Source organism: Vicia villosa, linkage group LG5, assembly GCF_029867415.1.
Source record: "Vicia villosa cultivar HV-30 ecotype Madison, WI linkage group LG5, Vvil1.0, whole genome shotgun sequence".
NCBI classification, from domain to species: Eukaryota; Viridiplantae; Streptophyta; class Magnoliopsida; order Fabales; family Fabaceae; genus Vicia; species Vicia villosa.
This window is the reverse complement of record NC_081184.1, coordinates 77,557,152-77,572,755: the sequence shown is the minus strand read 5'-3', so window position 1 is coordinate 77,572,755 and position 15,604 is coordinate 77,557,152. Positions and strand designations below refer to the sequence as shown.

At 31.8% G+C, this 15,604-nt stretch overlaps 1 protein-coding gene across 1 annotated transcript; it reads left to right on the top strand.

The window, feature by feature from the left end:
- The first annotated feature begins 5,137 nt into the window (after positions 1-5,137).
- Positions 5,138-7,992, top strand: LOC131606775 (embryonic abundant protein VF30.1-like). Its single transcript, XM_058878909.1, has 3 exons — positions 5,138-5,226; positions 5,577-5,682; positions 6,582-7,992. The coding sequence occupies exons 1-3, from the start codon at positions 5,188-5,190 to the stop codon at positions 7,838-7,840; spliced, it is 1,404 nt and encodes a 467-aa protein (XP_058734892.1). The 5' UTR covers positions 5,138-5,187; the 3' UTR covers positions 7,841-7,992.
- The last annotated feature ends 7,612 nt before the right edge of the window (positions 7,993-15,604 follow it).

Sequence of the window (15,604 nt, the reverse complement as noted above, 5' to 3'; positions counted from 1 at the left end):
TCGAGACATTAACATTACAAACTTAACTTCTCTTTTGATGAAACTTCCTTCAGTTTATGATCAGAAACAGGTATCTTCACAGGAGAATTCATCTTCAGAAATACCAGAACCACATTGGAATCCATAACTAGGAAGATTCTCCTAATTAGGTCACCACAAATAAGCTTAAGAGATAACTTATCAAGATCTTCACTCCCGCATAAAGGTTTTGACATTGATACTCTTTTGCTTTAGTTCCACCCTCTTCTTTCATCATTACTAATATTGAGAATGAGGGATTAAATGTTCTGGACAAATTGGTCTTCAACACTTGATTTGAAATATATTCTTCTTCTGAGATGAAGACACTCGACTGAAATTTCCATGTCATATAGTCTTTAACAAAATACATCACCTTTTGACCACTTCTTTCCAATCATACAGATATGTACCTTTGTGAGTGAACTTGAGAGATTCCATAGTATCTTTGGTCACTTTGCTCAGTTGACTAAACTAGTTTTGAACCTGCCTTATCATAGGATGCAGATCCTGAGGAGATCAAAACCTAATGCTACGACAACTAGGTTTGAAAGAGATACCATGCAGAGGAAATACATCAATGTCTCCTCAATTGTCTTCAGATACAACAAACACACCTCATCTTAGGTGCCTACATATAGAAACTTTCCCCAAGTTCCAGCTTTTATACCAACAAATGGAGCTAAACTTCACCTGCCATGAACAATCCATCCTCTACTTCTAGGGAGTGTTCAATTCCAATATGAACTCTCTAAGTTCAAACAATATTTTCAGTACGAGTATTCCTTGCCAAACTAAAAAGTATCCTCCCAAGATCTCATCTAATGACAAAATAGGATGCCTGCTCTGCTACCAATTGAAATTCAGGTGTAGCAGACCCAGATATCCTATAGGATGTCGAGACATCTGGTTTGTCATGAAATACAGAGGCAAGATATAAAGAATTTCATGCAGTACTGAAAGGTAAAGAACACAAGTGATTGATAACCCAGTTCAGTGACAACAATACCTACTATGGGGGCTACCAAGCCAGGAAGAAGATTCCACTATTAGTAGTACTATTTTATGTAAATAACCTCTGGTTTACAGATAAACAACCTCTAGTTTACCTAGTCACTACCCAATATAACTTTTATCTTAGAACTCCATCTAAGACAATAGAACATCCGTTCACTCCCTAGTGATACCTAACTGTTACAACCCTGTAACATCTATTTAAACAACAACAGAAAGACACACTTCCATGACAATACCTAGCCTTGAATCTGGACTAAGAACTATAACTTAGAGTTGCTTTAAAGCTTCCTCCAAGAATAATACACCTCTTCCCTACAGGCTTCAAGGTGGATAGTACTTCTCTTGCTTCACAGCATCGAGAATAACATGGTGATCTTCCTACAACCCAGGAGATTCACCTACACAAACCCTAGACTTCTACATCTTGAGTTGTTTAAAACTAGGTTACAAACCCTTCTTTTTATATCCAATAACCAACTGGATTTAGGCCTTCAATCACAGCTAATTTGCTATTACAAATCACTAGATACTTCTGCTACAAACAAGGTCTTTAATTCCTTAGCTTCTAAGAATATATCTTTATTTAGAAGCTATATAATCTCCAAATATTCTGAATGATTCTTCAGACCTGCGCTATATAGGATTTTCATAGTATTCAAAGAATATTCTGCATCTGTTAAATTGGAATTGAATCTCATTAATCTAGCTCAGTAGGCGCGATGTCGACTTCTCCCTTATAGGATATGTCTATTAGCAAGTTTTACATCCTATAATACATATTGTTGCTACTACAGTTTAGCCAAACATAAATGCCAATTACACAATTCGGAGAATTAACAATATATATATATATATACACCTTCAATAACTCTTTATCTCATATATATATATATATATATATATATATATATATATATATATATATATATATAACAAAATTCACCATTGGATTGATACACTACTGCGAGAAACCCATATAATAACGGTCGAGAAAGACCTATAATAACGGTTGAACAACCATTGTTAGGTAGGGTGGGATTGTAAGTGGGATATTTATAATCACGGTAAACTTTCTGTAGTAGTAAACTGGATAGCACGCTACTTACAACTATAGTTATATTAAACAACCATTGTTGTATGTTTTTTTAATAAAATTAAAAAAAATCAACAATAGAACAACAAAAATAGTAAGAATAACAAGAACAAGAACAGCAAGAACAACAAAACCAAGAAGTAGAAGAACAACAACAATAACAAGAAGAAGAAGAAGAAGAAGAACAAGAAAAACAAGAACAACAACAAAACAACAATAATGACAACAAGAAAAACAAGAACAACAACAACTAACATTGCTAACTCGAATCCATACTTTCCTTGTCTCATTCAAGTTGGAGAAGAGATGATGGAGTTCTTAAACTTGTTAATGAAAGAAATGATGTTTTTGATTTTTGTTAATGAAAGAAATGATGTTGTCGAGTTTGGTTTAGTGGAGAAATAGAGTGTTGTAAATGAAAGATGACATTTGAAGGAAGAAGATGAAGTTCTTCTAAGTTGAAAGTTCGTCTAATTTTTAGGTTTCACGTAGATCACTAATAGTAGTGTCTTGGGTGTTGATAATCACTAAATGAATGGCCAAGATTTGTTTAAGGATAGTGAAGAAACTCTATAAGTGTGCTACTTAGATCAACAATTGTATTAAATAACTATTATTGTATGTCTTTTAATAAAATATAAAAAATGCAGTAGTAGAACAATAACAACATCAAGACTCGAACTCATAACAAAGTGTTACATACAACAACGGTTATATCAAACAACCGTTTTTGTATAACTTTTAATAAATTATAAAAAATGCAGTTGTAGAACAACAAAAACAACAAGATTCGAAAGAAATTGGTGTTGATGTAATGGTTTTGAAACGAAAAAAAATGCATAAATAACCAACATGAAGTTTTTTATGAAAACCCTAAAAAATAATAACTGTCATCCCAAATTAAAAGTGAAAAATCCGTACAAACACAAACTCACCTCTTTATCAATTATATATGAAACCCTAAAATTGAAGTTAAAAATTAATAACAACAAATATACCTCTTTGTCGTGCAGAAGAGATAAGGAAAAAGAGGAAAAAATGGAAGAGAGAAGAAAGAAGGAACAAATAAGGAAAAAGAGGAAAAAATGGAAGAGAGAAGAAAGAAGAAAGAAGAAGAGGAAGAGAGTGATGATGTTAGGAAGAAACAGATGGTGTGAATTTCCATATTATGGGGAAGGGAAAAATTTGAAATTCAGAAAGTTTTTTATTGGATTTGAAATAAGATAACCAAAGGGGATTAATGGTGAATTTCAGAATAATAAATTTTCTTATATTATAGATTTGGATATTTGTTCTCTTAGTTTGTATGGACATATAGGATTTTTTATGTATTGTATTTTGAAATAATTACATTGTACATGTATTCAGATGTCTTTTAATAGCTATATCACTTGTTAACACTTTTATTGTCTTTTAATAGCTACGTTGTACGCAATATCACTTATTAATACTTTTATTATCTTTTTAATAGCTACGTTGTACGCAATATCACTTATTAACACTTTTATTAACATAATTCTAGACATATATTTAACTGAGGTGTTACATAGCTTATCCTATAAGGTGAGATTTGTATTTGTTTTTTCCTTTTTGGGTATATGTATTTTCAAAAAGGATAAATTTTTATATTTTTCTTATAAGCTATGTTACACAAGAGTGATGACAGTAGTTTGTAACTTTATAGTCATTTTGACCAGGTTTGGGGATATCTTCTCCTATCTCATCTTCCTCTTCCAACATATCCAATATCCAAGTGCTTTGTGTGGGTTGTGGCGTTTTTATACCCTATTATTTTAAAAACTTAAGTTAAATATATTGACTTTTTTATTAATTGAAAAAAAAAATTTCATCAACATCAATTACATTAAAATTTTATTAATGGATTTATATTCTTAACTATTTAAAGAAATTAATTTAATCAATCATTAAATATATTTATAAAATATACTATTATACACTTCAAAGTTATCACATCTTAAAGAATTCACTAGCCTCAATATGTGTTGCATTTGACTTGCGTGCTTTAATTATGTACAAAATATCTTTTAAACTTATCTTTTAAAATTTGACTTGAGGTTTTCGACCTTTAACTCCAACTTACTCACTCCTACTTATTATTTTAGAAAAACAGTGTGACAAAGTAGGTTATGTTGTTTAAAAAATTATTTATTTATACAACAAATAATATGCTTGTAGATAGGTTAACCAAATAACTAGAGATCAAAGGTTAAGTAAAATCATAAAAGTAACTATTAGAAAAAAAAAATTGAGATCAATGAGTTGAATAAGAATTTGAATTTTGATAGGATATTACATATTGTTTGATCCATTTAATGGGTCCTAACTGGTGAAATAAAATTTAATTGTTGTTTTTGTTGTTTAAAATTAATAAATTTAATTTAACTTTTGTCTTGACACACTAACATTTCTAATGATCAAATTTTTATTTTTATTTTTTACTTTCGTCTGCTATTTGCATTTCACCTTCTTGACTTGTGATGTGAGAGTTTCAACCACCTATGAAGATGGCTGCCCCACCCTATGGTTTGAAGTAATATTAAAAAATGGTACAAGTTGGCCCATTTTATCTCCTTAAAGAAAACGAAAGTTCATGCAAAATAATAATTCCCATTCCCTTAGACAAAGTATGTAATACCCTATTTGTTAATTATTTACTTTAATTTATTACTCTTTACAATAAATAATTAATGTTATGATTGGCAAATCTCTCTACAATATCATTATTAATAAAGTAAAATAATATAAAATAATAAATTGTAGTCTGTTAATTATATAAAACATATAATTTTGTAGTGATTATAAATACTCTATCTACACCAAAAAAAAAAATAGTTGTAGTCCATTAAAAATGTAAAACATATAATTTTTTAAATAATCTCAGCCTCACTTATATATTTATTGTGATTTTAGTTTTTCAAAAATGGTCATCACCAATACTTATTGTGAATTTAATAATTTGTTCTATCAATTGGACTCCCACACTATATATATTGCATCAGTTTGTGGTTCATACTCACACACTCACACTATACAGCCTAATGGAGTTTAAAAGTCTATCTGTTTTAGCTCTCTTTTTGGTAAGCTGTTGTCTTCTTTGCTTGATCACTTGTAGTTAATTGTCTCAACTTTCTATCAATATTTTATTATTTGGAATGATCATGAAATAATTTATATAAGCAAAATTATCGATTTATTTACTTATTCATGTTATTACTCCCTAAAAGGAATGTCTCCACAAACAAAATTAATTTAGTTTTGGTTTTAATGTTGCCGGGAATAAAATAGTCCGGTAAAAAATGACTAAAATAGTAAAATTTAAAGAAAAAACAATTTAAGATTTGTCATTAAATATATAATTAATATTACTTTTTTTTACATTAAATATGTGTTTTATTACAATGACAATCTAACTTGAATATATTTGCAGTTGACTCTCTTGGGAATTAATGGATTTAAATCTGAAGAAGAATATTGGAAATCTGTTTGGCCAAACACTCCTATACCTAAGGCACTTTCAGATCTTCTATTGTCTGGTTAGTAAAATATAAATAAAATCTTATTAATTTGTACTCTTCGATCATAAGTTGAGGAATTTATAGTTAAAACGTTGTTTTAAAATATATTTTTAAAATTCTTAATATTATATATTTCTATGTTGAGGTCTTTATAATATTATATGCTAGCCTTTGTCATATAATTAAATGTTTAATATTATCTCTTTCCATATGCAAACTCTTTTTTTTTATAATATTTTTTATTATTTTTTATAAGATTATCTTTAATTATAGTATATATTTATTAATTTTTGCAATCTATCTCTAAATTAAATCGATAAATCTGAAACATCATTTTTTACCCCAATAATTGATGATAGTTTTAGGAATAAGTTTTACATTACTTTTAAATTTTTCGAAGGAAAGATTTATCATACATTATAATCTTTTCGGACTCAAAAAATTGTTAAGATTTTATTCTTTATAAAAGTATGACATTTAGGTTTTTGTTCATGTAATAAATATTGTATTTGTAAAAAAATTTGTAAATATTTTATTCTTTATAACCGTATGACATTTTATTCTCTATAAATATTGATTCATATTAAAATTAGTGTTTGTAATAATTATTTTAGTACTTATTTAAATAATTAAAATCAAATATTTTACATATTATAAAGATTAATTTTTTAAAACAAAACAAAAAGGAAGAAAAGTAAAAACATGTAATATTTACAATGAATAAAAACAAAATAAAATTTTTTTAAAATAAAAATTCTTAATATATGTAGGAATCATTTACATATTTAAATATTTTATAAGTTATATATTTTACATCGGCATGTACTTTTATATATGATTTCATTTTAGTTGGTTTATATGTATGATTACAAAGACTATTCATGATTGTGTATTTGGTTTAACATTTGATGTTGCAGATAAAGAAGTAAGTATACCTATCAAAAGTCATGAAGAGAAACAATATTGGACTGTCTTTTTTGAACACGACCTATATCCTGGGAAGACAATGAACTTAGGAATCCCTAAACATTCAGATATCCAATCATCAAAATCAACAACACCAGTACCTGTCAAAAATGCACGCCAGACTTTTAAGACTCGCAAAGGGCTTGGGCAAACACATGAAAAAGAAAATCAACCTTTTGGATTAACCATTAAGAGCGACAAAACCAAAATGGAAAATATTGGAACAAATCAACCTTTTGGAACTTTTGTCTGGTGGCATAAAAAAGAAACTGAAACACCAAATCAACCTTGTGGACTTAGTGTTCATGATAAAAAAGAAGTTGAAAAAGAAAATCAACCTTTTGGAACGTTCGTGTGGTGGCATAAAAGAGAAACTGAAAAAGAAAAGAAACCTTTTGGATTCAGGGCATGTTATAAAAAAGAAATTGAAAAAGAAAATCAACCTTTTGGAACGTTTGTATGGTGGCATAAAAGAGAAACTGAAAAAGAAAAGAAGCCTTTTGAATTTAGTGCATGGGATAGAAAAAATACTAAAAAAGAAAATCAACCCTTTGGATTTAGTGCGTCGTACAAAAATGAAGTTGAAAAACAAAATCAACCTTTTGGAACGTTTGTGTGGTGGCATAAAAAAGAAGCTGAAAAAGCAAAGAAACATTTTGAATTTAGTGCATGGGATAAAAAAGAAAGTGAAAAAGAAAATCAACCTTTTGTAGCACACACATTAGATGAAAAAGAAGTTCACATTCTTAACAACTATTGTGGAACTCCATCTGCAATAGGGGAAGACAAACATTGTGCCTCATCACTAGAATCAATGATGGATTTTGCCATTTCAAAGCTTGGAAAGAATATAAAAGTGATGTCAAGTTCATTTTCTCAAAGTCAAGACCAATATGTAGTGGAGGATATAAAGAAAATTGGAGACAAAGCAGTGATGTGTCATAGATTAAATTTTAAAAAAGTTGTATTTTATTGTCACACAATAAATGCAACAACAACTTATATGGTCCCATTGGTGGCCTCCGATGGAACTAAATCGAAAGCACTAACTATTTGCCACCATGACACTAGAGGTATGAATCCTAATGTGTTACATGAAGTTCTCAATGTTAAACAAGAAAATGTCCCCATTTGCCATTTTATTGGTAACAAGGCTATTGCTTGGGTACCCAATGTGAGCGAGTCTCGTGGCAATTCTTGTGTCATCTAGCACATTTACACATTGATTAAGTTTGAACTTGTTCTAAAGTGATATCTGAAAATAAATATGATGTGAAAAATCATCAATTATGTATTTACAGTGTCATCCATATATTCTAAATAAAATTAGTTCTAATTTAGTTAGAACTAAGAGTTTGTGTTTGTGCAATGTGTTAGTTAATTGTCAATCTCTAATGTACGTTATGTAAAATCTTATATTTAAATGGATAAAATTTCTAATGTACTTTATGTGGCATAATTATAAAAATCTCTTTTAGTGATAAAATTTTCATCAAGATTTATACAAATTACCAAGTGAAACTTTTAAATTTGACGCGTTTCTATTAATAAAAGTAAAAAAAAGAAAAAGATTTCACCTTAGTTGGAACTACCAACATAATGGAAAAGTTGCAGTGGCTCCTTTTTTTTTCTTTTTTTTTAAATTATAAATAAATTACATTTTTTCTCGATCAGAACAGAGGGGAAAAGTGGCCTTGCATTTTTTTAATGGAAAAAGTGGTCTTGCTTTTTTTATTTATAAATTTAAAATAAATAAGATTTCACTTCAGTTAGGAGGTTCAACCGAGAGAAAAAGTGGATTAATTAAATAAAATGGTGTCTAGTTTTTATTTATTATAAATTAAAATAAATAGGATTTCCCATTTGTTAGAAGGTTTCAACCGAGTGGAAAAGTTTCGCTCTTTTACCTTTGAAAATTCTAGTAATACACGCTCAATGTCAAACTGGATGTTATGACATCCACAATTACGCAGCACAGACAATAATAACAAACAACATAAAACAATAAAGAACACACAGAACTGTTTACCCATTTCAGTTCAAACAACCTACTCTGGGGGCTACCAAGCCAGGGATGAAGTCCACTATTAGCTGTATCAATTCAGAGCTAAACTCCCAGTTTACAACTCCTCTCTTAATCACTACCCAATGACCCTTCTACCTAGGTTCTACCTGGATATGGAATATCTCCATTCCACCCCCCCTCAATCACAGTAGTGATAACACATACACAATAAACAATTACAGATAGAAGACACACTTCAAAAACACACCTTGATCTACTTAAAAGCTTCAATCAAGAGACACACACTCGTGCTTAAAAGCTTAGAGTGACACAACTAAAACACAAACTAATTCCAACGCAATCATCAAAGATAATAGCGTGGATCACAAGAGACAGTTACAAAACAGTCGTTCTTCACAATACACAATCTTCTGTATATATGGATCAGTAGTTGACTTTTGAATGAGGTTCCATTTGTCCTCCACCTTGTTTTTGATGTAGTAAGGCATAGTTACGACATTCCACTCTATATTTTGGTGAGATATACCAAGGTATGTCCAGCTTGATTTAAACCAGTTCAATAGATTAGTAGAAATCATACTTGTCATCAGCTCAGCATCTTTAGCTGTGATAACAAGAATCCTGCTCTCCTTTCTTACTTGATCTTTCAAGTGTGACTGTGAGTCTAGAGCTCTTTCCATCCAGAATCTTGAGACTTGGTCTATCTCTAGAATCTTCTTTCTTAGGGGATCCTGGCTGTTGATGGATCCCTTCCTTGGAAGATCATTTGGAGCAGTGATATCCTTTTGAATGATTCTTTTAATTTTTACTGAAGAACATTCATCAATCCCGGATGCTTTGTTCGTCTCAATTTGCACAGTTGAGCTCTCACCCAGTTTTGATGTTAAGACATTTGTATTAACATTGACCTGATCTGATGAGTGAGTCAACTCACTTCCTTTCACAACATCCTTTATGATTGTTTTGTTCCTGTTTGTAGCTGAGAAACCTACATCCTTTTTGTGATGTTTGTTTCGTCTGGATTTCCTTTTTCTGGAGTTTACTGCTTTCTTTACAACTTTCTCTTTAGGTATGTGATGGCTTGAGTGACTAGATTTCACCCGTGTCTTTTGTTGCGATGTTTTCTCCTTAGTCAGGTTTTCCTGATGAGATGTACTTCTATAGGAAGATTCCTGAGTCTCAGGACAAGTGAACCTCAGGTGACCTATCTTACCACATTGATAGCACCTTTTGGCTGAGATAGGAGTGTGCTGAGCCTCTTATTTTGCCTTCTTTCCTTTTTTTTTGTGTCTTGCACCTCTCCTTCTAGATCATCAATGTTCATTATGAGTTTTACTCTTTCTTCTTGTAACAGTGCATAAGCATTTTCATACATTTTCAATCTCTTGCTCAATTCCCCATTTAGTACACACATCTCATAGTATCCAATAACTAGTTTTTCGATGGTGAGTTCTTCAATGAAGATCTCATCATCAGACTCATCCATTCCTTCTGTCAGGATTCTTGTTCTGGGAGTAGAAGCTTCTGATTTGATGGTTCTTTCTTGATATTTTTCTTCATTTATTGTATTGGTCATGGGATAAGTAGTTAGAGACTTGAAATTTTTTGGCTCCCATAGATAACAATTATTTTAAGATCTGACTCCTTTCATGACTTCTTCATTTTCTTTGTTGGTAACAATGAACTCTTCTTTAAAGAATCTGACATACATTCCTTCATCACATAGTTGGCTGATGCTTATAAAGTTTGTGGTCAGTCCTTGCACAAGTAGAACATTATGTAAGTTAGGAACACCTTGACCTTCTATCATGCCAACACCTTTGATTTCTCTTACATCTCCATCACCAAGAGTTACATAGTTGGATTCCTCAGGTTTGAGGTTTTCCAGTGAGTTCATGCTACCATTCATATGGTTTGAGCAGCCACTGTCAAGGTACCAATCTTCTTTGGAGGGCATTCTTAGAGTGGTGTGTTCTATTAGAGCAATATTCTTAGCTATCCCAGAATGCTTCCTGTTACTAGTATCATGATCAAGTTTGACTTGTTGAGTTTGGTCTGGATATCCAAATAGACTGAAAAAGAATGGCATTATGTGACCAAATCTTCCACAGTGATGACACCTCCATTTCTGGAAACTTTTCTTTGAGAGCCTCATTCTTCTGTTTCCTTGATGTTGTGACATTTGGATTGACATCTGGTTAGTCACACACGTCTTGGATTCTATCCTCCTGAGTTCAAAGATTAATTCCTCTTTAGCCACAAATCCCACTCCAGACATGTCCCCTGATCTTTGTCCAGATTCCAGAATTTCTTCTAGAGTATCAGATCCATTGTTCAACATTTTGAATGACTTGGTCATTTGATCAAGTTTGTGGTTCAACATGCTTACTTCACTACTTAGGGAGTATATGGTTACAAGATGTTTAATCTTTTCAGATTCTAGATCTCTTATGATCACCACTTGCTTCTCCACTTGTTTGCAGACTTCAACATTCTCCCTACACAACTTCTTGTACGAGGAAGCTAGTTCATCGAAGGTTAGCTCATCATCACTGGAATCATCATAAGATTCATAGATTCTTGTTGAAACTGTGACATGCTTTGCAGTTTCCTTTTCGGAATCTGAGTCTTTGTCAGACCAAGTAACATTCAGTCCTTTCTTTTGCTCCTTGTGGTAGGTAGGACATTCAGCTCTAATGTGTCCGAATCCTTCACATCCATGACATTGAACCACTTTCCCTAGATAGGGCTTCTCCTCAGCTTTGAATCTTTTGCTTGAGTCATATGTCTGAATGATGTCATAGGAAGTGTTCTTGACATTGGGTATGGACTTCTAATCAACCCTTTTAATAAGTCTGTTGAGTTGTTTTCCAAGCATGGCTATGGCGTCTGATAAATTCTCATCACATACACCATTGCTTTCTTTTGAATCATCAACTGTGTTGGTGACAAACACAATGTTTTTGTTCTTCTTTTCAACAGGCTCACAGATGCTTGACTCAAAGGTTTAAAGAGAACCAAGAAGTTTGTCCAGCTTCATGTTGTTGATGTCTTGAGCTTCCTCTATGGCAGTTACCTTCATATTAAATCGCTTAGGCAGTGATCTGAGGATCTTCCTTACCAGTTTTTCTGCAGTCATTTTCTCACCTAAGGCTGCAGAGTTGTTTGAAATCTCTCGGACATTCATGTAAAACTCATAAATGGTTTCATCCTCTTTCATCTCGAGATTTTCAAACTTACTGGTAAGTATTTGAAGTCTTGACATCTTTACCTTGGACGTACCTTCATGTGCTGTTTTGAGAATATCCCAAGCTTCTTTAGCCAGCTCACTGTGTTGTACAAGTCTGAAGATGTTTTTGTCAATACCATTGAACAAAGAACTTAGGGCCTTGGAATTTCCCAACGCTAACTCTTCTTCAGATTTGCTCCATTGAGTTTCAGGAATTATAACAGTGGTTCCATCTTCCAGAATTTTCTCAGGATGTTTCCATCCACTTTTAACAACTCTCCAGGCCTTGTTGTCCACTGACTTAATGACTGCTACCATACGAGATTTCCAGTAGTCATAGTTAGAGCCATCCAGGATAGGTGGTCTGTTTCCAAACACTAACAGTTCCTTCTCTATAGTACCAGTATTTTGTTATCCCTAGATCTCACCCAGATGTAAACAGGCAGGGCGCCTGCTCTAATGCTAATTGAAAATTCTAGTAATACTTGCTCGATGTCAAACTGGATGTTATGACATCCACAATTACATAGCACAGACAATAATAACAAACAACATAAAACAATAAACAATTACAGATAGAAGACACACTTCAAAAACACACCTTGATCTGCTTAAAAGCTTCAATCAAGAGACACACACTCGTGCTTAAAAGCTTAGAGTGACACAACTAAAACACAAACTAATTCCAACGCAATCATCAAAGATAATAGCGTGGATCACAAGAGACAGCTACAGAACAACCGTTCTTCACAATACACAATCTTTTGTCTGTGTTCCAAATTAGGATTGCAGTTCTTTTTATATGCAGTCTTGGGCCTTGGGCTTTTTTAGAAACACATTAGGGTTAACAAAGTTAACCTAATTCACACGCCAACTGTCTGTTACACAATGTGCTGTCCTTAGGATCTTCTGAACGAAATTTGCAGCACTCAATAAAAAGTTTCCTGAACAGATAAAAGTGATAAATCAGGAAACACAATTAATAAAAACTTACAGCTCCTGCTGTCACACATGGATGTCATGACAACGATCATGACATTCATTACAAAACCTGTATTAGCTCCACACATATATGCAACCTCCGTACACACAATCAACCACGTATGTTTTACCAATAATGCAGCTAACATGCAAAACACCTTAAACCTTCTTCAAAATAGAGTTGTAGCTTTTTTTCATTTTCCCTTAACGAATACCATTTATCCCTACCTAAATTTATCATCTCCTCGATACACCATTTCCATTAACAAAGAAAGCACTAAACTCAACTCGAAAACATTATTTCTTGACTTAACCAAACTTTATAATACCATTTCTTCCAGAAATGAGGTTCAGACATCCATCATATCTTCTCCAACTCGTATGAAGCAAGGAAAGAAGGAAGGAAACTCTAAGAAGAAACTTGAAAGATTATCATAAAATGGAAAGATAAAGCTCAAATAAGTATCATTTCTTAGAGTTCTTCATCACGTTTCTAATACGTAAAAATCCTTTCCCATGCATGTAACTGTAATGTTGTTGTTGTTTGGATATTTTATGTTTAATGTTGTTGTTATTGAGACCCTAAACTCTAAGAGTGTGTTTGGATGAAGCATTTTAATGAGGTAATGTAATTTTTTAAGGGAATTTTAAATGATTTGCACAAAATTTATTGTTTGGATACAAAAATGAAGAATTTTTTAAATAATGGAAATTTATGTTTTGAAATGACATCAAAAACCAAAGAATTTGAAATTACTCTCATACTTCATATAAGGTATTTGTTACTATTATTTCTTCAAATTTTGCAAATTAGTCCTCATATTTTCCAAAATTACAAATTTGATCCTAAATATTTTCAAAAAATTGCAAATTGGTCCTTTATAATTTTTAAATTTTACAATTTGGTCTTTCAAAATATTTGAAAATTTCACATTGGTCCCTACTTTTCAATTTTTTATTTGATCCAAAATATTTAAATTTTATAAAAAATGATCCCAAAATTCTAACAATGAATTATCTTAATACTTCATCCAACAAAATAATTTAAAATGAATGGATTTCAATTGAATCATTGAAATTGCTTTGAATTTTAATTTCCTTTAAAATTTCCAAATAGCTCATTCGAACACATTCTAAAGGTTTAATGTTATTATAGTTTTGAGATTGAGATTGATGATATTATGTTGTTGTTGTTGTTGAGATTGAGATTGAAGGTTTTATCGTGTTTTTTAATAAAAAAAACAAGTAAGGGTTTTGTGTTGTTCTTGTTATTGAGATTGAAGATTTAAAGTTGTTCTTGTTGTTATTGTTATTGTTGAAATTTAGATTGAATGTTATGTGTTGTTGTTTTTATTTAAATAAGTAAAAGATTTATTGTTGTTGTTGTTATTGTGATTGGAGGTTTTTGAAGGATAGAAAAACACTTATAAAGGGGGGGGGGGGGGGGTTGAATAAGTGTGACTTTAAAAACTCTTAAGATAAAAACAATTGCACAATGATTTTTATCTTGGTTCATTGTTAACGAAACTACTCCAGTCCACCCCCTTAGAGTGATTTACCTCACCTGAGGATTTAATCCACTAATCAACCTTGATTACAATGGTTTTCCAATTAGATACCTTCTAAGTCTTCTAGAGTATTCTGATCACACCTTGATCACTCTAGGAACCTTTTGCAAATTAATGTAAGCAAATTTTTACAAGAGTATTACAATGGTTCTTAATAAGCTATAATCACAACTGTGATATTTCTCTTAAGTTCTAAGCTTAAATCTCACTAAGATATTACAACAGTAATGAAGTGAGGTTGAAGATGAAGTTTGCGAGCTTTTGAATTTGACAGCGTTTCTGTATTTTTGAGCAAGAGTGTTGTGTTAAGCTTCTCATCTGAACTTCTATTTAAAGGCGTTTAGAGAAGATGACAGTTGGGAGCATTTAATGCGTTGAGTGATCCGTACAGGATTGCATTTAATATTTCACTCTTTTGTCAACTACCTCGAGCCTTGCTTTTCCTGCTTTAACTGACTTTGCCTTTAATAGCTTCTAACGTTCCTTTTATCAGTCAGCATAGCCTGCCATCTTGTACTTGCTTATGATCTGATCTTTGTAGATACAACGTTTGAATTAATAAGAGTCAAACAGCTTGGTGCAGAGCATCTTCTTGTCTTCTGATTTTGAAGTGCTTCTAGCGTGATACCATAAGAACTTCAGTGCTTCTGCTTCTGAACTCAAGTACTTCTGATGCTTCAATAGACCATGTTCTGATTCTGCTTGACCATCTTCTGATGTCTTGTGAGAGCATGTTCTGATGTTGCATATTGAACCTTCCGAGTCAATGCTTCTTAGCGCTGAATTGTGCATACTCATCATATATTTCCTGAAATGGAAAATGCATAGGATTAGAGTACAACATTGTCTTATACAAAATTCATATACATTGTTATCATCCAAACTAAGAATATTGATCAGAACAATTCTTGTTCTAAAAATCTCCCCCTTTTTGATGATGACAAAAACATATATAATTGATATGAATTTGCAATCAGAATATCAGATGACCAAAGACAATGACACAGTTATAGCATAAGTATATGAACATAGTGTGTGAATATGTCCCCCCTGAGATTAACAATCTCCCCCTGAAATAAATACTGGAAGAATTTATAAATAAAAGACTTCCCTGAGTATTTTCCATTTCAGTCGAGACATTCACATTTGCCTAAAACTTCAGAACATTCA